General features: G+C 39.8%; 1 protein-coding gene across 12 annotated transcripts in view; it reads left to right on the top strand.

The window, feature by feature from the left end:
* Positions 1-24,402, top strand: part of ZRANB3 (zinc finger RANBP2-type containing 3) — a 307,089-nt gene that overhangs the window by 87,269 nt on the left and 195,418 nt on the right. For 11 of the 12 annotated variants that reach the window (XM_063630970.1, XM_063630972.1, XM_063630968.1 and 8 more), the window contains one exon: positions 22,119-22,137. The exons of the other annotated variant lie outside the window; for it this stretch is intronic. In XM_063630970.1, the coding sequence (XP_063487040.1) occupies positions 22,119-22,137 (19 nt within the window). The remainder of the gene's footprint in view (positions 1-22,118; positions 22,138-24,402) is intronic. 12 annotated transcript variants of the gene reach the window in all.

The raw sequence follows: 24,402 nt of genomic DNA, 5'->3' as shown, positions 1-24,402 counted from the left end.
GTTTTGAGAGAATTTATTATTTTCAGGATGTATAATAATTCCCACTGAGCCATTATTTCACACATTAGCTTTTACACAATTATTTATTCTTATTCAGAAAACTGCAGATCAAAAAACTTGATTATGCCTGCAGGAACTAATAGAAAATTTTTAGGGCTTAATTAGATAATAATATTCATTAGAATATTTTGTAGTTAAAAACAAAAATATATTTTATATAAAAAAGCAACAAAAAGTAAGCCAGGTCTACTTGATCTAGTTTATAATGATTTTATAAGTAGTAAAAATGACTTACAATATTAAAATCACTTCATTAATAAAGATGTGGATATAACTGATACCTAAATGTTGATAGATGGAGGAATAAGTGAAATAGTTTTGTTACAAACTGAGTGCCTCTCTTAGAATATAACGTGACACCGTTTTGTCTACTAATCAGCTGTAGGTGAAGCAGCCCACGTCTAGCCCATATTTAGTCTAGTTGTTTTGATTTATTGAATTATATGCTAAGAAAACCTGAGCATTTCTGTTATAGTCTCTATATTGTGGACATGTAGAGGTTAGAGCAAGTATATATCAAAAATTGTTTTTCAATTTCAGTAGCCATCAAATACACATTATTATTTATTTAGTCATTCACAAAACATACCTTTGAGCATCAAGCACAGTGCTAAGCCCTTAGTTTAAGCAAGAGATAACCATATAAACAAATAAGTGTACCAAATGTTATTGATGTTGTGGTATAAGTTTATTCAGAGGCAGAAGAAGGGTGCAGTCACTTCTTTTTTAAAAAATTATAGATTCAGAGGGGTAATGTATAGGTTTGGTACATAGGTATATTGCATAATGGGAGGGTTTGGACTTCTGGTGAACCCATCACCCAAATAGTGAACATACTCAATAGTTTTTCAACCCTTGCCCACCTTTGCCTCTACCCCCTTTCGGAGTCCCCAGTGTCCATTGTTCATCTTTACGTGTACCCACTGATCAGCTCCCACTTATAAGTGAGAACATGAGGTATTTGATTTTCTGCTTCTGAGTTATTTTAATTTCAGTAACTATTAGGATAATAGTCTCTAGTTGCATGCATGTTGTTGCAAAGGACATCGTTTTGTTCTTTTTTATGGTAGTATTCCATGGTGTATATACACTAAATTTTCTTTATTCAATCCACTGTTGATGGACACTTAGGTTGATTCCATGGCTTTGCTATTGTAGGTAGTGCTGTGATAAATAAATGAGTGCAGGTGTCTTCTTGATAAAACAATTTCTTTTGCTATAGATAAATACCCAGTAGTAGGATTTCTGATTTCAGTGGTAATTCTATTTTTAGTGCTGTGAGAAAACTCCTTACTGCTTTCCATCGCGGTTGAACTAATTTACACCCACCTCCCCCCTTAGCAGTGTATAAGTGTTCTCTTTTCTTCATGTTCTTGCCAATATCTGTTATATATTTTTTCTTTTTTTTTGAGACAGGGTCTCACTCTGTCACCCAGGTTGGTGTGCAGTGGCATGATCAGGGCTCACCGCAGTCTCAACCTCTGGGGCTCAAGCAGTCTTCCCACCTCAGCCCCCAAGTAGCTGTGACTACAAGTGTGCACCATCATGCCCAGCTAATTTTTTGTAATTTTAATAGAGATGGAGTTTCACCATGTTACCTAGGCTGGTCTTGAACTCTTAGACTCAAGCGATCTGCCCACATTGGCCTCCCAAAGTGCTGGGATTACAGGCACGAGCCACCACACCTGGCCTACTTTTTGACTTCTTTATGATAGCCATTCTGACTGGTGTGAGATTGTATCTTATTGTGGTTTCAGTTTGCATTTGTCCAATGATAGTGATGTTGAGCATTTTTTCATGTTTTTTGGCAACTTGTATGTCTTTTGAGAAGTGTCTGTTCATGTCCTTTGCCCACTTTTCAATGGGGTTATTTGTTTCTCCTTGTTGATTCATTACATTTCGTTACAGAGTCTAGATATTAGTCCTTTTTCAGATGTGTAGTTTGCAAATATTTTCTCCCATTCTGTAGGTCATCTGTTTACTCTGTTGACTGTTTCTTTTGCTGTGCAAGTCCCATTTGCCTATTTTTTGTTTTGTTGCATTTACTCTTGAGGTCTTAGTCATAAATTCTTTGCCTAGTCCAGTGTCCAGAAGAGATTTTCCTAGATTTTCTTCCAGGAACTTTATAGCTTGAGGTCTTACATTTAAGTATTTAAACCATCTTGAGTTAATTTTTATATACAGTGATATGTAGGGTTCCAGTTTCATTCTTCTGTATATGGCTAGACAGTTATCCCAGTACCATTTATTGAATATAGAGTCCTTTCCCCATTGCTTGTTTTTGTCAGCTTTGTCAAAGATTAGGTGGTTGTAGTTGTGTGGCCTTATTTCAGGGCTCTCTATCCTGTTCCATTGTTCTATGTGTCTCTTTCTGTACCAATACCGTGCTGTTTTGGTTACTGTAGCCCTGTTGTATAGTTTGAAGTTGAGTAGTGTGATGCCTCCACCTTTGTTCTTTTTGCTTAGAATTACCTTGGCTATTGGGGCTCTTTTTTGTTTCATATGAATTTTAAAATAGTTTTCTCTAGTCCTGTGAAGAATGCCATTGGTAGTTTGATAGGAATAGCATTGAATATGTACTTTGCTTTAGGCAGTATGGCCATTTTAATGTTATTGATTCTTTGTATCCATGAGCATGAGATGTTTTTCCATTTGTTTGTGTCATCTATGATTTCTTTTATCAGTGTTTCATACAAAGTTCTCCTTATAGAGATCTTTCCATTCACTACCTTAGTTAAATGTATTCCTAGGTATTTTATTTTTTTGTATGTGTGGCTATTGTAAATGGGACTGAAGTCTTTATTTGGCTCTCAGCTTGAACATTATTGGTGTATAGAAATGCTACTGATTTTTGTATGCTGATTTTGTATCCTGAAACTTTACTGAAGTTGTTTATCAGGTCTAGGAGTCTTTTGGAGGGATCTTTAGGGTTTTCAAGGTATAAAATCATGTCATCAGTGCACCAAGATAATTCGAGTTCCTCTTTTTCTATTTGGATGCTTTCTATTTCTTTCTTTCCTTTGGCTAGGACTTCCAGTTGTGTGTTGAATAGGAGTGGTGAAAGTAGACATCTTAGTCTCGTTTCAGTTCTTCGGTGGAACACTTTCAGCTTTTCCCATTCAGTATGATGTTGGCTGTGGGTTTGCCATAGATGGCTCTTATTATTTTGAGGTATATCCGTGATGCCTAATTTGTTGAGAGTTTTTTTTTTATCATAAAGGGATGTTGGATTTTATCAAATGCTTTCTCAGCATCTATGAAGATGATCATGTCTTTTTTGTTTTTAAGTCTGTTTATGCAGTGATATAGTTTGGATATCTTCTCCAAATTTCATGTTGAAATGTAATCCCCAATGTTGGAGTTAAGGCCTGGTGGGAGATGTTTGGATCATGAGGGTGGATCACTCATGAATAGCTTGGTGTTTTCCTCACAATAGTGAGTTCTTGTGAGACCTGGTTGTTTGAAAGTGTGTGACACCTCCCCACTCATTCTCTTGCTCCTACATTTGCCATATGATGCGTCTGCTCCTCCTTCACCTCCCATTATGATTGTAAGTTTCCTGTGGCCCTCACCAGAAGCAGATGCCAACACCATACTTATTGTACTGCCTGCAGAACCATGAGCCAATTAAACCTCTTTTCTTTATAAATTACTGAGCCTCAGGCATTTCTTTTTCTTTTTTTTTTTTTTTTTTTTATACTTTAAGCTCTAGGGTACATGTGCACAACGTGCAGGTTAGTTACATATGTATACATGTGCCATGTTGGTGTGCTGCACCCAGTAATTCGTCATTTAACATTAGGTATATCTCCAAATGCTATCCCTCCCCCTTCCCCCCACCCCACAACAGGCCCCGGTGTGTGATGTTCCCCTTCCTGTGTCCATGTGTTCTCATTGTTTAATTCCCACCTATGAGTGAGAACGTGCAGTGTTTGGTTTTTTGTCCTTGCGATAGTTTGCTGAGAATGATGGTTTCCAGCTTCATCCATGTCCCTACAAAGGACATGAACTCATCACTTTTTATGGCTGCATAGGATTCCATGGTGTATATGTGCCACATTTTCTTAATCCGGTCTACCATTGTTGGACATTTGGGTTGGTTCCAAGTCTTTGCTATTGGGAATAGTGCCGCAATAAACATACGTGTACATGTGTCTTTATAGTAGCATGATTTATACCCAGTAATGGGATTGCTGGGTCAAATGGTATTTCTAGTTCTAGATCCCTGAGGAATCACCACACTGACTTCCACAATGGTTGAACTAGTTTACAGTCCCACCAACAGTGTAAAAGTGTTCCTATTTCTCCACATCCTCTCCAGCACCTGTTGTTTCCTGACTTTTTAATGATGGCCATTCTAACTGGTGTGAGATGGTATCTCATTGTGGTTTTGATTGGCATTTCTCTGATGGCCAGTGATGATGAGCATTTTTTCGTGTGTCTTTTGGCTGCATAAATGTCTTCTTTTGAGAAGTGTCTGTTCATATTCTTCACCCACTTGTTGATGGGGTTGTTTGTTTTTTTCTTGTACATTTGTTGGAGTTCACTGTACATTCTGGATATTAGCCCTTTGTCAGATGAGTAGATTGCAAAAATTTTCTCCCATTCTGTAGGTTGCCCGTTCACTCTGATGGTAGTTTCTTTCGCTGTGCAGAAGCTCTTTAGTTTAATTAGATCCCATTTGTCAATTTTGGCTTTTGTTGCCATTGCTTTTGGTGTTTTAGACATGAAGTCCTTGCCCATGCCTATGTCCTGAATGGTATTGCCTAGGCTTTCTTCTGGGGTTGTTGTGGTTTTAGGTGTAACATTTAAGTCTTTAATCCATCTTGAATGAATTTTTGTATAAGGTGTAAGGAAGGGATCCATTTCAGCTTTCTACATATGGCTAGCCAGTTTTCCCAGCACCATTTATTAAATAGGGAATCCTTTCCCCATTTCTTGTATTTGTCAGGTTTGTCAAAGATCAGATAGTTGTAGATATGCGGCATTATTTCTGAGGGCTCTGTTCTGTCCCATTGGTCTATATCTCTGTTTTGGTGCCAGCACCATGCTGTTTTGGTTACTGTAGCCTTGCAGTATAGTTTGAAGTCAGGTAGCATGAGGCCTCCAGCTTTGTTCTTTTGGCTTAGGATTGACTTGGCAATGGAGGCTCTTTTTTGGTTCCTTATGGACTTTAAAGTAGTTTTTTCCAATTCTGTGAAGAAAGTCATTGGTAGCTTGATGCGGATGGCATTGAATCTATAAATTACCTTGGGCAGTATGGCCATTTTCACGATATTGATTCTTCCTACCCATGAGCATGGAATGTTCTTCCATTTGTTTGTATCTTCTTTTATTTCATTGAGCAGTGGTTTGTAGTTCTCCTTGAAGAGGTCCTTCATGTCCCTTGTAAGTTGGATTCCTAGGTATTTTATTCTCTTTGAAGCAATTGTGAATGGGAGTTCACTTATGATTTGGCTCTCTGTCTGTTATTGGTGTATAAGAATGCTTGTGATTTTTGCACATTGATTTTTGTATCCTGAGACTTTGCTGAAGTTGCCTATCAGCTTAAGGAGATTTTGGGCTAAGATGATGGGGTTTTCTAGATATACAATCATGTCATCTGCAAACAGGGACAATTTGACTTCCTCTTTTCCTATTTGAATACCCTTTATTTCTTTCTCCTGCCTCATTGCCCTAGCCAGAACTTCCAACACTATGTTGAATAGGAGTGGTGAGAGAGGGCATCCCTGTCTTGTGCCAGTTTTCAAAGGGAATGCTTCCAGTTTTTGCCCATTCAGTATGATATTGGCTGTGGGTTTGTCATAGATACCTCTTATTATTTTGAGATACATCCCATCAATACCTAATTTGTTGAGAGTTTTTAGCATGAAGGGCTGCTGAATTTTGTCAAAGGCCTTTTCTGCATCTATTGAGATAATCATGTGGTTTTTGTCATTGGTTCTGTTTATATGCTGGATTACGTTTATTGATTTGCATATGTTGAACCAGCCTTGCATCCCAGGGATGAAGCCCACTTGATCATGGTGGATAAGCTTTTTGATGTGCTGTTGGATTCAGTTTGCCAGTATTTTATTGAGGATTTTTGCATCAATGTTCATCAGGGATATTGGTCTAAAATTCTCTTTTTTTGTTGTGTCTCTGCTAGGCTTTGGTATCAGGATGATGCTGGCCTCATAAAATGAGTTAGGGAGGATTCCCTCTTTTTCTGTTGATTGGAATAGTTTCAGAAGGAATGGTACCAGCTCCTCCTTGTACCTCTGGTAGAATTTGGCTGTGAATCCATCTGGTCCTGGGCTTTTTTTGGTTGGTAAGCTATTAATTATTGCCTCAATTTCAGAGCCTGTTATTGGTCTATTCAGAGATTCAACTTCTTCCTGGTTTAGTCTTGGGAGGGTGTATGTGTTGAGGAATTTATCCATTTCTTCTAGATTTTCTAGTTTATTTTCATAGAGGTGTTTATAGTATTCTCTGATGGTAGTTTGTATTTCTGTGGGATTGGTGGTAATATCCCCTTTGGCATTTTTTATTGCGTCTATTTGATTCTTCTCTCTTTTCTTCTTTATTATTTCTTCTTTATTTGTCTTGCTAGCGGTCTATCAATTTTGTTGATCTTTTCAAAAAACCAGCTCCTGGATTCATTGATTTTTTTAAAGGGTTTTTTGTGTTTCTATGTCCTTTACTTCTGCTCTGATCTTAGTTATTTCTTGCCTTCTGCTAGCTTTTTAATGTGTTTGCTCTTGCTTCTCTAGTTCTTTCAACTGTGATGTTAGGGTGTCAATTTTAGATCTTTCCTGTTTTCTCTTGTGGGCATTTAGTGCTATAAATTTCCCTCTACACACTGTTTTGAATGTGTCCCAGAGATTCTGGTATGTTGTGTCTTTGTTCTCGTTGGTTTCAAAGCACATGTTTTTTCTGCCTTCATTTCGTTATGTACCCAGTAGTCACTCAGGAGCTGGTTGTTCAGTTTCCATGTAGTCGTGTGGTTTTTAGTGAGTTTCTTAATCCTGAGTTCTAGTTTGATTGCACTGTGGTCTGGGAGACAGTTTGTTATAATTTCTGTTCTTTTACATTTTTTGAGGATTGCTTTACTTCCAAGTATGTGGTCAATTTTGGAATAGGTGTGGTGTGGTGCTGAGAAGAATATATATTCTATTTATTTGGGATGGAGAGTTCTGTAGATGTCTATTAGGTCCGCTTGGTGCAGAGCTGAATTCGATTCCTGGATATCCTTGTTAAGTTTCTGTCTTGTTGATCTGTCTAATGTTGACAGTGGGGTGTTAAAGTCTCCCATTAATATTGTGTGGGAGTCTAAGCCTCTTTCTAGGTCTCTAAGGACTTGCTTTATGAATCTAGGTGCTCCTGTATTGGGTGCATATATATTTAGGATAGTTAGCTCTTCTTGTTGAATTGATCCCTTTACCATTATGTAATGGCCTTCTTTGTCTCTTTTGATCTTTCTTTGTTTAAAGTCTGCTTTATCAGAGACTAGGATTGCAACCCTTGCCGTTTTTTGTTTTCCACTTGCTTGGTAGATCTTCCTCCATCCCTTTATTTTGAGCCTATGTGTGTCTCTGCACGTGAGATGGGTCTCCTGAATACAGCACACTGATGGGTCTTGACTCTTTATCCAGTTTGCCAGTCTGTGTCTTTTAATTGGAGCATTTAGCCCATTTACATTTAAGGTTAATATTGTTATGTGTGAATTTGATCCTGTCATTATGATGTTAGCTGGTTATTTTGCTCGTTAGTTGATGCAGTTTCTTTCTAGCCTCCATGGTCTTTACAATTTGGCATGTTTTTGCAGTGTCTGGTACCAGTTGTTCCTTTCCATGTTTAGTGCTTCCTCCAGGAGCTCTTTTAGGGCAGGCCTGGTGGTGACAAAATCTCTCAGCATTTGCTTGTCTGTAAAGTATTTTATTTCTCCTTCACTTATGAAGCTTAGTTTGGCTGGATATGAAATTCCGGGTTGAAAATTCTTTTCTTTAAGAATGTTGAATATTGGCCCCCACTCTCTTCTGGCTTGTAGAGTTTCTGCCGAGAGATCAGCTGTTAGTCTGATGAGCTTCCCTTTGTGGGTAACCTGACCTTTCTCTCTGGCTGCTCTCAATATTTTTTCCTTCATTTCAACTATGGTGAATCTGACAATCGTGTGTCTTGCAGTTGCTCTTCTCGAGGAGTATCTTTCTGGCATTCTGTGTATTTCCTGAATTTGAATGTTGGCCTGCCTTGCTAGATTGGGGAAGTTTTCCTGGTAATATCCTGCAGAGTGTTTTCTAACTTGGTTCCATTCTCCCCGTCTCTTTCAGGTATACTAATCAGATATAGATTTGGTCTTTTCACATAGTCCCATATTTGTTGGAGGCTTTGTTCGTTTCTTTGTATTCTTTTTTCTCTAAACTTATCTTCTCGCTTCATTTCATTCATTTTTTCTTCCATCACTGATAACCCTTTCTTCCAGTTGATCTAATTGGCTACTGAGGCTTGTGCGTTCGTCACGTAGTTATCGTGCCATGGTTTTCAGCTCCATCAGGTCCTTTAAGGACATCTCTGCATTGGTTGTTCCAGTTAGCCATTCGTCTAATTTTATTTCAAGGTTTTTGACTTCTTTGTCATGGGTTTGATATTCCTCCTTTAGCTCGGAGTAGTTTGATCATCTGAAGCCTTCTTTCACCTTGTCAAGGTCATTCTCCATCCAGCTTTGTTCCCTTGCTTGTGAGGAGCGGTGTTCCTTTGGAGGAGGGAAGGCACTCTGATTTTTAGAGTTTCCAGTTTTTCTGCTCTGTTTTTTCCCCATCTTTGTGGTTTTATCTATCTTTGGTCTTTGATGATGGTGATGTATAGATGGGGTTTTGGTGTGGATGTCCTTTCTGTTTGTTAGTTTTCCTTCTAACAGTCAGGACCCTCAGCTGCAGGTGTGTTGGAGTTTGCTGGAGGTCCACTCCAGGCCCTGTTTGCCTGGTTATCAGCACCAGAGTCTGCAGAACAGCAGATATTGGTGAACAGCAAATGTTGCTGCCAGATCCTTCCTCTGGAAGTTTTGTTTCAGAGGAGTACCCGGCCGTGTGAGGTGTCTATCTGCTCCTACTCGGGGGTGCCTCCCAGTTAGGCTACTTGGCGGTCAGGGACCCACTTGAGAAGGCAGTCTATCCATTCTCAGATCTCCAGCTGCATGCTGGGAGAACCACTATTCTCTTCAAAGCTGTCAGACAGGGACATTTAAGTCTGCAGAGGATTCTGCTGCCTGTTGTTTTGCAATGTCCTGCCCTCAGAGGTGGAGTCTACAGAGGCAGGCAGGCCTCTTTGAGCTGCAGTGGGCTCCACGCAGTTCGAGCTTCCAGGCCGCTTTGTTTACCTACTCAAGCCTCAGCAATGGCGGGCGCCCCTCCCCTAGCGTCTCTGCTGCCTTGGAGTTGGATCTCAGACTGCTGTGCTAGCAATGAGTGAGGCTCCGCAGGCGTAGGACCCTCCGAGCCAGGCGTGGGATATAATCTCCTGGTGTGCCGTTTGCTAAGACCGTTGGAAAAGCGCAGTATTAGGGTGGGAGGGACCCGATTTTCCAGGTGTCGTCTGTCACCCCTTTCTTTGACTAGGAAAGGGAATTCCCTGAACCCTTGCACTTCCCGGGTGAGGCAGTGTCTCACCCTGCTTCGGCTCCTGCTGGGTGTGCTGCACCCACTGTCCTGCACCCGCTTTCTGACGCTCCCCAGTGAGATGAGCCTGGTACCTCAGTTGGAAATCGAGAAATCACCCGTCTTTTGCGTTGTTCACGCTGGGAGCTGTAGACTGGAGCTGTTCCTATTCGGCCAACTCGGCTCCACCTCCTCTGGCATTTGTTTATAGCAGTGGAAGAATGGCTTAATACATGTGTATTATGCAGGAAAGGTTACATTGGGAAAGAATGGACTGGCCAGGTGCAGTGGTTCATGCCTGTAATCTCAGCACTTTGGGAGGCCGAGGTGGGTAGGTCACCTGAGGTCAGGAGTTCCAGACCAGTCTGGCCAATATGGTGCAAACTCGTCTCTACTAAAAATACAAAAATTAGCTGGTCGTAGTGGCCCGCACCTGTAATTCCGGCTACTCAGGAGACTGAGGCAGGAGAATCTCTTGAACCCAGGAGGTGGAGGTTGCAGTGAGCTAAGATTGCACCATTGCCCTCCAGCCTGTGTGACAAGAGCAAAACTGTCTTAAAAAAAAAAAAAAGTCTGGGTGCAGTGGCCCATGCCTGTAATCCCAGCACATTGGGATGCCAAGGTGAGTGGATCACGAGGTCAGGAGATTGAGACCATCCTGGCTAACACGGTGAATCCTCATCTCTACTAAAAATACAAAACATTAGCCGGACGTGGTCGTGGGTGCCTGTAGTCCCAGCTACTCAGGCGACTGAGGTAGGAGAATTGCTTGATCCTGGGAGCTGGAGGTTGCAGTGAGCCAAGATCGAGCCACTGTGCTCCAGCCTGGGCAACAGAGCGAGACTCTGTCTCAAAAAAAAAAAGAGAAGAAAAAAAGAGAAAGAATGGACTAACATGTGTATATGCAATGAAGATTACATTGAAATATTAAAATATTGCCTCAAGTCAAGATTAATGAATAACTCTAGAGCAGTCCTCGTATGTGATTAATCACCGAAGTCATTTCAAAGGAAAAATATTTTCCAAAACCTCATTGTTTACTTAAAATTTTTATATTATGTTAAATATGTGCACACCAAAACTAGGTTGAAAAAATTTCTTATACTTACAGCTTTTAGGAAATATTTTCAAAATATGAAAAATTTTCAAAATTTAATACAAATAAGACAAAATAAAAACAGTTCAGTTAACAATATTAATTTAATGTGATAGTATTATTTGGCAGATGCCAAATTGATGCTATTGAAGTTTTATGGCCAAAACTAATAGCCTCATGTCTGTTAAATATTTAAAGTTTATTCACATCCTATACTTCCTTTTTTAATGATGAGGAATTGCATTCAGCTGCACATAATAATAGCTAAAATATATTGGACTATTTTCTCCTGCAGTTAACAGGATTTTAGAGCCACACCTTTCCAATCTTCTTGTCCTTTTCTGCCTAGTATATCACAAGGCAGCTATTACATTTCCAGATTTGGCATCATTTCGTGATGCAGGAAGAAAGGAAGAAGACAAAATGACATGTGCCAACTGAGTCAACCCTATTTTAACAAGCTTTCCCAGAATCACCACCTAGTGATGTTGACTAAGTCCTCATTGGCCACACTTTGTCATATAACCACAGCTAGTTGAAAAAGAGATTGGAAAAGGAGAGGTTTAGTTCACCACAGGACCCCCACCCACAGGGTGTGTTAGTGAGGGGGAAGGGGAGAAAGGATTTTGGAAAAGCAACAGCAAGCTCTACCACAACTTCTAAGGCCATTTTTATAGAGGGATGATTTGGAAGCACTATAGCCATCTTCATCACATAAAGATCACATCAACTTTGGGATGTTATTGAAATCTCTCTCAAGTAGGTATCTAACTGTCTGCAATCTGGGAAAGAAAAATGCTTCATATTTGCTCTCATAATTACTGATAATTAAAGTTTAAATTTTAAAAGCTAAAAGAAATCAGTTCTCTCATGAGTATGATGTTCTCCATGCATGCACCCCTATGTGCCTGGTGATGTCTCAATTCCACACTACCCTAAGTCTGACTATTGTAAAAACCTCTATTTACTCATCATTCTGCAATAAGTATTTAATATAGGTAAATGGGAAGGGATTTCTCATATCATCCTAAATGCAAAAGGGACCACTAAATATACATATGCCTTATTTTAAAGCAGTTGTTCAGATGACCCAGAATATACTTATGGTAATATTTTTTGGAATTTAATCCAAATGACTTAACAGTTAACAAAGAGAATTCTGAGTTCCTTACAAGTTCATAAATTACTGTCCATAGGCCAAACCAGGCCCACCAATTATGTTTATAAATAAAGTTTTTTTTGGAACACAACCCTGCTCATTCATTTATTTGTTGTCATTGGCTGCTTTTCCCTTATTAGAACAGAGTTGAGTAGTTGTGACAGACATTGCATGCATGACCTGTAAAGCCTAAAATATTTACCATTAGAAAAAAATTTGCCAACCCCTGCCTTAGAATATATTGGTGAACAACCTTTTAAGAATTAGTGACCTAAAGAAAGTTTCTGATACAGTGCCAAAAGTTATGACTTTAGTTTGATACATAAGACCTTTCTATTAAGACTAGATGAGGCCGAGGTGGGCAGATCATGAGGTCAGGAGTTCGAGATCAGCCTGGCCAACATGGTGAAACCCCATCTCTACTAAAAATACAAAAAATTAGCTGGGCGTGATGGTGTGTGCCTGTATTTCCAGCTACTTGGAAGGCTGAGGCAGGAGAATCACTTGAACCCAGGAGGCGGAGGTTGCAGTGAGCCAAGATCATGCCATTGTACTCCAGCCTGGGCAACAGAGCAAGACTCCATCTAGAGAAAGAAAAAAAAGACTAGATGAAGAAACAAAATATGGATTCATCAGAAGAGTGAACACACAGAGTCCATGCCAATAGGATGTTATTTATTTATTTATTTATTTATTTTTATTATTACTATTTTTGAGACGAAGTCTTGCTCTGTTGCCCAGGCTGGAGTGCAGTGGTGCAATCTCGCCTCACGGTAACCTCTTCCTCCCAGGTTCAAGCAATTCTCCTGCCTCAGCCTCCCGAGTAGCTGGGATTATAGGCGCCTGCTTCCACGCTCGGCTAATTTTTGTATTCTCAGTAGAGATGGGTTTTCACCATGTTGGCCAGACTGGTCTCAAACTCTTGACCCCTTGATCCGCCTGCCTTGGCCTTCCAAATTGCTGGGATTACAGGTGTGAGCCACCACACCCAGCCAGGATGTAATTTAATAGGAATAAATTCAAAGTCCTAAGTTCAGAATTGAGAAAAATATGAAAACCTTTTTGAAAAACAAATTAGGCCTTATACACTGAAAGAGCTACAATGACAGAGAGATCACCAGTTACAGAAATGGTAGTCTCGAATTGATAGAATCTTGTGTTTTGCTCCTTCCTCGTGACCATGTACCAAGATCTTTCTCATTCAAAAGCATGTTATTGGCATTCCTTACAAACAGCACTCAGACAACTCAGTTATAAGTGAAAAACATAGAATACTATGCAATACTAAATATTTTTAGTAACAATACTAAACATTTTTCATTTTTGTCATCATATTGTGAGTTAAAGTGTCTAAAGAGAATCTTCTGTCTAACCTTGTATGCCCTTCTCTTAAGAATATAAGTGGCATGCCTGTGAAAAGACAATGTCAAAAAAACCCTCCTGTTTATATGTGTTCACTCTCATTCCTTCCAGGGTGCAGCTTAGTCAGTCTTACTCTAAACCTTGAGCCTGTGATCTTATTTCCTATAACATTGTTCATATTTTAAAAAGCTGTAAATTTTTGTCAATGGCATACTTAATATGTTGCCACCCATTGAATGTACACTTTAATACTATCTGAGGTTGTAGTTTTAAAACACTGTATTTCTGATCTATAATTCACATATGCTTATAAATTCATAGACTTCTAGAAGGATACATAAGAAAGCAGGTCCAGAGGTTGCTTCTGGGAAGGGGCCTGGGGAGCTGGGAGACAAGGTGACAGGGTGAAGAGAAATATTTCACTGTATATTCTATTGTGCCTTTTTACTGTTGGTCCATGTACATGTATGGCCATTCAAGTAAATCAATGAAATATCTTTTAAAACCCATATCTTCTCCAGAATCATCTTCTAACCTAGGCGTAGTTCATTTGAAACAGCCAACAAAAGCAACTATGACAAGCCAAAGATTCAACAAGTGTACTGAACACAGTGTGATTAGGTGGTTATCATCACTTAGGGAAAATACTTTAATTGGTTGGATAGTTATATGAAAACCCAGTTTACACAGAAATCCAAAGAGAACTGATCAGTAAAAAAAGTGACAAAATGCTGGGCGCAGTGGCTCACGCCTGTAATCCCAGCACTTTGGGAGGCTGGGGCTGGCGGATCACTAGGTCAGGAGATCGAGACCATACTGGCTAACACAGTGAAACCCTGTCTCTACTAATAATACAAAAAAAAATTAGCCAGGCGTGGTGGCGGGCGCTTATAGTCCCAGCTACTCGGGAGGCTGAGGCAGGAGAATGGCGTGAACCCAGGAGATGGAGCTTGCAGTGAGCCGAGATAGCGCCACTGCACTCCAGCCTGGGCAACAGAGCGAGACTTTGTCTCAAAAAAAATAAAAAAGTGACAAAAGAAATGGTTTTTGTTTGTTCAAAGGAGGTAGAAAAAAAGAGTAAGGGCAAAAATATGCAATGAAATGTGCAGCACAAGGCTTGATACCTTTAACAGTGGAAGTCAAGAGTCAGAAGCTAGTAGATGAAATTAAGAAAAGGCATGTAGGGCCAGGTGCGGTGGCTCACGCCTGTAATCCCAGCACTTTGGGAGGCCGAGGCGGGCAGATCATGAGGTCAGGAGATCAAGACCATCCTGGCTAACACGGTGAAACCCCGTCTCTACTAAAAATACAAAAAAATTAGCCGGGTGTGGTGGTGGGCACCTGTAGTCCCAGCTACTCGGGAGGCTGAGGCAGGAGAATGGCGTGAACCCGGGAGGCAGAGCTTTGCAAGCTCTTTGTGAGCTGAGATCACGCCACTGCACTCCAGCCTGGGTGACAGAGCGAGACTTCATCTCAAAAAAAAAAAATAATAAATAAATAGTAAGAAAAACAAAAATAAAAATAAAAAGAACAGGCATGTAAAACGTGGAGAGCAAATGGACATGATCCTTATTGCTGCAATTCTCCAAAGATATGAAGTTCATAAATGTGCAGGATATGGAGAAACAGCCACTTCTGCTACGTATGCAGACAATGACTCTAAGTATGTGTCTCCTCCTTGTATATGTTTTGGGAGAGGAGAGGTAATGGAAAGGGTTACATGGTAACTTTCAGCATTCCTCTTGATCTAGGGCTATAAAAGCAGCAGAATACCGTAGCTTATTGAAAGCACAGCAAACAGGACATTTCCGGAGTGTAGCAGAAAGCAGGCATGGAAGCCCACTGTATCCCTAGCATGTATTCACAGTTACCAATGGAAACAATGGTTACTTTTAGTAGCCCTCCTGCTAAAATAACTTAAATTAGAAATGGGTTCTTGGCTGAAGAAATTAAGCAAGATTTCTGGTTAAAAAGTTTTAAGAAGAGGAGCTACATGAGCATGTTCAAATGCCATCTTTAACTATAATAGAAATCTTTCTTATGTATTCAACAGGATATACCCATCCTAAAGTGAAAATAAAAGGTTTTTCTTTTCTTTCCTTTTTTTTTTTTTTTTTGAGGCAGGGTCTGTCTTTCTTGCCCAGGCTGAAGTGCAGTGGTACGATCATGCCTCACTGCAGATTAAACCTCCTGGGCTCAAGCAGTTCTCCTACCTCAGTCTCCCAAGTAGCTGGGGCTAGAGGCACACACCACCACACCTGCCTAGTTTTTTATTTTTATTTTTAGTGGAGAGGAGGTCTCGCCATGTTGCCCACGCTGGTCTCAAATTGTTACGCTAAAGTGATCCTCCCACCTCAGCTTACCAAAGTGCTGGGGTTAGAGTCATGAGCCACCTTGTCCAGTCTCTTGGTTTTGTTCGTTTGTTTTTGTTTGTTTGTTTGTTTGTTTAGATGCAGTCTCATTCTGTTGCCCAGGCTGGAGCACAGTAGCATGATAATAATAGCTCACTACAGACTCAACCTCCTGGGCTCAAGGGATCCTTCTGCCTCAGCATCCCTAGTAGCTGAGACTACAGGCTTGGATAACACACCTGACTAATATTTTTTAATTTTATTTTAAATTTTTTCTTTTTTGTTTTTGTGGGTACAGAGTACGTGTATATATTTATGGGGTACATGAGCTATTTTGATACAGGCATACAATGCATAATAAGCAGATGTATCACCTCAAGCATTTATTCTTTATGTTACAAACAATCCAATTATATTCTTTTAATTATTTTTAAATGCACAATTTAATTATTATAGACTATAGTCACCCCATTGTGCTATCAAATACTAGATATTATTCATTCTATTTTTACTTACCCATTAACCATCCTGACTTTCCCCCTACCCCACCACTACCCTTCCCAGCCTCTAATAACCATCATTCTATTCTCTATCTCCATGAGTTCGGTTGTCTTAATTTTGGATTCCCACACATAAGTGAGAACGTGCAAAGTTTGTCTTTCTGTGCCTGGCTTATTTCACTTAACATAACGACCTCTAGTTCCACCCATGTTGTTGCAAATGATAGGATCTCATTCTTTTTTATGGCTGAATAGTACTCCATTGTATATATGTACCACATTTTCTTTATCTCTTCATCTGTTGATGGATGTGTAGGTTGTTTCCAAATCTTGGCTATTGTGAATAGTGCTGCAAAAAACATGGGAGTGCAGATATGTCTTTGATATACTAATTTCCTTTCCTTTGGGTATATACCTAAGCAGTAGGATTGCTGGATCAGATGGAAGCTCTATTTTTAGTTTTTGTGAGGAACCTCCAAATTGTTCCCCATAGTGGCTATACTAATTTACATTCCCACCATCGGTGTACAAGTGTTCCCTTTTCTCCATATCCTTGTCAGCATTTGTTGTTGCCTGTCTTTCATTTTAACTGGAGTGAGATGATATCTCATTATAGTTTTGATTTGCATTTCTCTGATGATCAATGATGTCGAGCACATTTTCATATAACTGTTTGCCCTTTGTATGTCTTCCTTTGAAAAATATCTATTCAGACCTTTTGTGCATTTAAAAAATTGGATTATTAGATTTTTTTCCTGAAGAGTTGTTTGAGCTTCTTCTTTATTCTGGTTATTAATCCCTTGTCAGATGGATAATTTGCAAATATTTTCTCCCATTCTGTGGGTTGTCTCTTTACTTTGTGGATTGTTTCCTTTTGTGTGCAGAAGCTTTTTAACTTGATGTGATCCCATTTGTCCATTTTATTTGATTGCCTGTGTTTGTGGGTTATTACTCAAGAAACCTTTGCCCAGCCAGGCACCGTGGTTCACCCCTGTAATCCCAGCACTTTGGGAGGCCGAGGCAGGTGGATCATTTGAGGTCAGGAGTTTGAGACCAGCCTGGCCAAAATGGTGAAACCCTGTCTCTACTAGAAATACAAAAATTAGCCGGGCATCGTGGTGTGCGCCTGTAGTCCTAGCTACTCGGGAGGCTGAGGCATGAGAATCGCTTGAACGTGGGAGGCAGAGGTTGTAGTGAGCCAAGATTGCACCACTGCACTCCAGCCTGGGTGACAGAGTGAAACTGTGTCTCAAACATAAAAAATAAAAAATAAAAAAAAAAAGAAATCTTTGCCCATTCTTGTGTCCTGGAGCATCGCCTCAGTGTTTCCTTGTAGTAGTTTCATGATTTGAGGTCTTAGATTTAAGTCTTTAATCCATTTTGATTTGATTTTTGTTTATGGTGAGAGATAGGGGTCTGGTTTAATTCTTCTGAATGCAGATATCCAGTTTTCCCAGCACCATTTGTTGAAGAGACTGCCCTTTCTCTCAGTGTATGTTTTTGACAGCTTTGTCCAAAATGAGTTCACTGTAGATGTATGGATTTGTTTCTGGGTTTTCTATTCTGTTCTGTTGGTCTGTGTGTCTGTATTTATGCTAGTACCTTGCTGGTGACAATAGCTCTGTAGTATAATTTGAAGTCAGATAATGTGATTCCTCCAGTTTTGTTTTTGCTCAGGATGGCTTTGACTATTCTGGGTCTTTTGTGGTTCCATATAAGTTTTAGAATTGTTTTTTCTGTTTCTGTGAAGAGTGTACTTTATTTTTTGTTTTTTTTTTGTAGAGACAAGGTCATGCTATGTTGTCCAGGCTGATCTCAAAGTCCTGCATTCAAGCAATCCTGCCTCAGCCTCCCAAAGCACTTTGGGATTATGGACATAAGCCACTACACCCAGCTTGGTATCTTTTACATAACTGGACATTCCTTCTCATTCTCTTTTGCTGGATTCTTCCCCTCTCTTGACTTCTCATTGTTGTAGTGCTCCAAGGCTTTTTTTCTCTTGTGGTAAAAAAACACAATGTAAAATTTACTACCTTCACCATTTTAATTTTACAGTGTAGTAGTGTTAACTATATCTTATTATGTAAGGTATAGGTAACAACTTTTTCGTCTAGTAAATCTGAAACTCTATACCCATTTAACAGCTTCCGTTTTCCTCCTCCCTTGTCTCTATACTCTTCCTTCCTAGGTGATCACATCTAGTCCCTTGACTAAAATATCATCTATTTTGCTTTAAAATAATTTCAGCTTCCCATTTCCTTACCTCCCTTCAGTTTTGCATATTCAGATTTTTGGATTATGTCCCTTCTGTTTCTAGTCTTTATTTAGAGTATATATGGTCCATTAAATTATCACATATCAAGCTTCATTGCTTGCCAGATTCCTTTTTCCTTTTCTCCTATCTTGAATCTATGTTAAGGTGTTTTTATTGTTTGGTTATTTTCTCAAGTATTTTTACTGAAATGGTTTGCTTTAGTGGTATAATTTTAGTAATCTTGAATAGCCTTAAATATCTTTTTGCCATCCCATAACAAATCAGGGGTATCTCAGCTGAGTATAAGATTCATAACTTCTAAGTTGGGCATGGTGGCTCACGCCTGTAATCCCAGCACTGTGGGAGGCCAAGGCAGGCAGATCACGAGATCAGGAGTTTGAGACCAGCCTGGCCACTGTAGTGAAACCCTGTCTCTACTTAAAAAAAAAAAAAAAAAAAAAAAATTAGCTGGGCATGGTGGCGGGCGCCTGTAATCTCAGCTACTCGAGAGGCTGAGGCAGGAAAATCGCTTGAGCCCAGAAGGTGGAGGTTGCAGTGAGCCGAGATCGCGCCATTACACTCCAGCCAGGAAAACAGAGTGAGACTCCATCTAAAAAAAAAAAAAAAAAAAAAAAAGATTCATAACTTCTGCTGCTTTTCGTTTCAGTTAGTTTAGATCCTATTGCATTTTATTCTAGCTTCTAGAGTTGATGATTAGACCAGTACCAGTCCTAGTTTTCTCTTTATGGATAATTGTTCTTTCTTTCTGGACACTTAGAAGATTTTTTTCTTTATTTGTAAAATTAATGAATTTTACAAGGGTATAATAGATATTTGTCTTTTCTCTTTAATCCGTCCTGAAACTTGGTTTCCTTTTTCACTTATCCACCAAAAGCCAGCCCAGAGAAATTTCCCTTTATTATTTACTTAATTGTTGCCTCTCCCCCATCTGGTGCTTTTTCTCTTTTTGAACACCTGTTTTTCATAAAATAGGTCTTCTGGGACTATCTTCAAGTCTTTCTGTTTCTTCCGTATTTCCATTTATTTTGCTTTCTATTCTGTGCTTTGAGATAATCCATGTACTGCATCTTCCAGTCTATTTATTTAGCTGTCAATAATGATCATCTTAAAAAAAAAAAAAAAGTTCATGTTCTCGTTTTGCTTTGAAATCTATACATGAATCTTCCTGGAAAAAAAAATCATGTTTTTCCAAGTATTGCTTTTTAGTTTTCTAATCTGTTGGCTTGTTTACAAAGAATGTAATAAATTTTTTACTCATACATATGTTTTAAGTTTCAATTAAAGTATTTGAATTTTATTTTTTGTAAAGATATTTATTGGGGCCGGGTGCAGTGGCTCACGCTTATAATCCCAGCAGTTTGGGAGGCCTAGGTGGGTGGATCACATGAGTCCAGGAGTTCTAGACCAACCTGAACAACAGAGTGAAACCCTGTCTCTACAAATAAAAAAAATAAGCTGGGTGTGGTGGTACACACCTGTAGTCCCAGCTACTTTGGAGGCTGAGGTGGTAGGATCATTAGAGGTCAAGGCTGCAGTGAGCCGTGATCATGCCACTGCCCTCTAGCCTGAGTGACAAAGGGAGACTGTCTTAGAAAAAAAAACCAAAAAACATATTTATTGGGTAAGCTGACATCTTTTTGAACAATGAAATTTCATTTTCATTTAACTGTAATGTATTCATTGGTAATATATTTACTCCAAATGCTTAATTTGTTGTTGTTGTTGTTGTTTTTGAGATGGAGTCTCACTCTGTTGCCCAAGCTGGAGTGCAGTAGCATGATCTTGGCTCACTGCACCCTCCGCCTCCCGGGTTCAAGTGTTTCTCCTGCCTCAGCCTCCCAAGTACCTGGGACTACAGGGGCACGCCATCACGCCTGGCTAATTTTATACTTTTCGTACAGACAGGGTTTCACCGTGTTGGCCAGGCTAGTCTCGTACTCCTGACCTCAGGTGATCCAGTCACCTCGGCTTCCCAAAGTGCTGGGATTACAGGCGTTAGCCACCGTGCCTGGCCATAATTTGTATTTTATATATAGAAATAAATCTTATAAGATTATATAATATCAAGACAACTGGGAATAAAGGAACAATAAAATAGAAAAAGTAGTTTTTTTCCTGCCCTTTTTTTTTTTTTTTTTTTTTTTTTGTATTTTTGTTTTGTTTTGTTTTGTTTTAGAGATAGGGTCTCCCTCTGTTTTCCAGGCTGGAGTGCAGTGGGACAATCATAGCTCAGTGTGGCTTCCAATTCCTGGCCTCAATCTATCCTCCTACCTCACCCTCCTGAGCCACTGGGATAACAGGTATGAGCCACTGTACCTGGCCTCTTGCCAATTTTTATAATATTCCAGCACTTTTTTTAGGTTGTCTGGAAATATCCTCACTTAAGGGATTGGTTTTACCCCTTACCATATGTTTGCTGTCTCAAAGGAACACCCGATGATCCTGACCATGCCTGCTATTCTTTCCCCTTGCCCTCTGTTTTTCTGCTACTTAATACTTGAGTTTATGCCCCTATCCTCAATTATCATTGCATAGAATTTATTTATACAGGTTAATAAGAAAGAACTGAGAAAAGAAAGTTTAGCAAAGTAATAGAAATAAAAACTCGGCAGCCAGGCGCAGTGGCTCATGCCTGTAATCCCAGCACTTTGGGAGGCTGAGGCGGGTGGATCACGAGGTCAGGAGATGGAGACCATCCTGGTTAACACGGTGAAACCCTGTCTCTACTAAAAATACAAAAAAAATTAGCCTGGTGTGGTGGCGGGTGCTTGTGCTCCCAGCTACTCAAGAGGCTGAGGCAGGAGAATAGCGTGAACCTGGGAGGCAGAGCTTGCAGTGAGCGGAGATCGCACCACTGCACTCCAGCCTGGGCAACAGAGCGAGACTCCGTCTCAAAAAAAAAAAAAAGAAAGAAAGAAAGAAAATAAAAACTCAGCTTAAAGGTAGGCTTAGCATATATAGTTATGTATTTAACTTACGCTAATATGTAATTCACACTTATTTTCTTACATTTTAATGCAGCATTCTTCTGTTTATAGGGAAGACCAATCTTAAGGTTTAAGGATGAGGAGGGTGGTCATTGGTACAATCACTTACCACTTTGCTCACGTTTTTGAAGGGTCATTGTAGCTATCTTCATGGGTGGGCTGTGGGAACCGCACATCTGAAGCTCTAACACTCCCACGTAGCCATATGCCTCTGGCAGCTGGAGAGTCATATAAGATCAGCACTGGCCCATATTCTCATACTTATAAACACCTCTCTCTGGCTTACTACTTTAGTATTTATAAACTATTTTGTGGCAAGCTACTTAATCAGAACTTTAAAAATGGTTCACTTTGGCTGGGCATGGTTGCTCACGCCTGTAATCCCAGCACTTTGGGAGGCTGAGGCGAGCGGATCATGAGGTCAAGAGATCGATACCATCCTAAGCAACATGGTGAAACCCCTTCTCTACTAAAAGTACAAAAATTAGATGGGCGTGGTGACACGCACCTGTAGTTCCAGCTACTTAGGAGGCTGAGGCAGGAGAATCACTTGAACCTGGTAGACAGAGGTTGCAGTGAGCTGAGATCGCGCCACTTCACTCCAGCCTGGTGACAGAGCGAGACTCCGTCTCAAATAAAAAAAAAAAAAAGGAAAAAGTTTCACTTTGATAATTATTATTTTTTTATTTTTTCCAGGTGTATGGTGGCTGATGAAGTAAGTGTTTCAATGGTTTTTATGTCTTTTATAAGATTACACAGCCTGTTTTTAGTGTCTGCTATTTTCCATGTACTCTTTCTCCATATGACTATATGTCTATATATGGGGATGGGGAGAGAGAGAAAGATGGGGGAGAGGGAGGGGGAGAGAGAATGAGAATGAATGAGTATGTGTGTGTGTGTGTGTGTGTGTGTGTTTTAGACATGCATCTGATACATATGTTAATATTAACATTAGTGACCCCAAATTGTTACCTAGGATGCATGAGTGAGCTTTGAAATGCAGCCCCCCAAAAAGCTTTCCTGTTATAATAGTACTTGCTTAAAAGCTAAACTTTAAAGATTCTGTTCTAAAGGTTATTGTTAATTGTTTCCTATGAGTTTGAAACATAGTTCTGAAATGGTATTTTATTATAACTCAACAATTTGATACATTTAAATGGCATGTGCTTATATGTATCCCTATTCGTGTTTTCTCTCTGAAATGGAGGCTCTTGTTACATGAACTATGATATTCTTTGTGTACATTCTCAGACTAATATAAATCAATAAAGTTCTAATTTCTAACAACAGTTTGAGAAATGTGTTGCTGTTTTTCAGAATAACAGCAAAACAGCCAGGCGCAGTGGCTCACACCTGTAATCCCAACACTTTGGGAAGCCGAGGCAGGTGGATCACGAGGCCAGGAGTTTGAGACCATCCTGGCTAACACGGTTAAACCCTATCTCTATTAAAATATAAAAAATTAGCCGGGCGTGGTGGTGGGCGTCTGTAGTCCCAGCTACTCAGGAGGCTGAGGCAGGAGAATGGCGTGAACCCAGGAGGCAGAGCTTGCAGTGAGCCGAGAGCGTGCCACTGCACTCCAGCTTGGGCGACAGAGTGAGACTCCGTCTCAAAAAAAAAAAAAAAAAAAAAAAGAATAACAGCAAAACATACACTTTTCAAAATGTATTAGAAATGAAGGGAAGGGCAACTGAATTGTTAAAAAATAAAAGTGGAATCACCAAAAAATTCTCCCAATTAATTGTTATTTAGTTTTACTTGCATATAGACTCCCACCAATGGCTTATCTCTGTAGTCTCTTCTTTTGAGACGGAATCTGGCTATGTCGCCCAGGCTGCAGTGCAATGGCACAATCTCGGCTCACTGCAACCTCCGCCTCCTGGATTCAAGCAATTCTCTTGCCTCAGCCTCCCCAGTAGCTGGGACTACTACAGGTGCGCACCACCACGCTCAGCTAATTTTTGTATTTTTAGTAGAGAAGGGGTTTCACCATTTTGGCCAAGATGTTTTCGATCTCTTGACCTGGTGATCCACCCGCCTCAGCCTCCCAAAGTCCTGGGATTACAGGCGTGAGCCACCGTGCCTGGCCTGTAGTCTGTTTTTAAAGAAAAACATGAATAGAGAATTTAAGAATGTATTTAAGGAATAACATGAGTCCTATACAGAAATGTTGATATAGGGGTTCATAGTTCATGCTGATTTATAATGACCTAATTTTTTAGTTTGAACTCTTCATTCATTCAATAGGCGTTTATTTAGACTAGATGTTATAGTTAGAAAAAGAGTCATTGCCAGTGAAGTACTTTAGCGATATAATCGGAGAAACAAGACATAGACATTTGGGAAACAATAACAGAAATTTTTCTTTTGAAACAGGATGAGTTCTTTTGTTCTTTGTTTTTTTGTTTTTGTTTTTGTTTGTTTTTGTTTTTGTTTTGAGAAGGAGTCTCGCTGCGTCGCCCAGACTGGAGTGCAGTGGTGCGATCTCGACTCACTGCAAGGTTCGCCTCCCAGGTTCACGCTATTCTGCTGCCTCAGCCTCCCGAGTAGCTGGGACTACAGGCACCCGCCACCATGCCTGGCTAATTTTTTGTATTTTTAGTAAAGACAAAGTTTCACTGTGTTAGCCAGGACGGTCTCAATCTCCTGACCTCAGGTGATCCGTCCGCCTCCGCCTCCCAAAGTGCTGGGATTATAGGCGTGAGCCACTGCACCCGGCCTAAAACAGGATGAGCTCTAAACGGCTCTTCATAAATTAATTAATTTGAGAGTCCAAATGACTGAAAGAGGCTTATGTTTTTAGTCCTTGAATATGTTTTCAACAAATAGAAATGTGAACTCATTCTCCAAAACCTCAAGACTAGCCATAGCTATTTCCTCTTATATATATACATGTATAGAATATATATGTCATATATGTATATGCATGTGTGTAAATTCTTTTCCAAACAGACCAGTTGATGTCCACAGAAAATATATT

This window comes from Symphalangus syndactylus, chromosome 22 (genome assembly GCF_028878055.3).
Source record: "Symphalangus syndactylus isolate Jambi chromosome 22, NHGRI_mSymSyn1-v2.1_pri, whole genome shotgun sequence".
Taxonomy (NCBI): domain Eukaryota; kingdom Metazoa; phylum Chordata; class Mammalia; order Primates; family Hylobatidae; genus Symphalangus; species Symphalangus syndactylus.
This window is presented reverse-complemented; position numbering and strand designations above follow the sequence as displayed.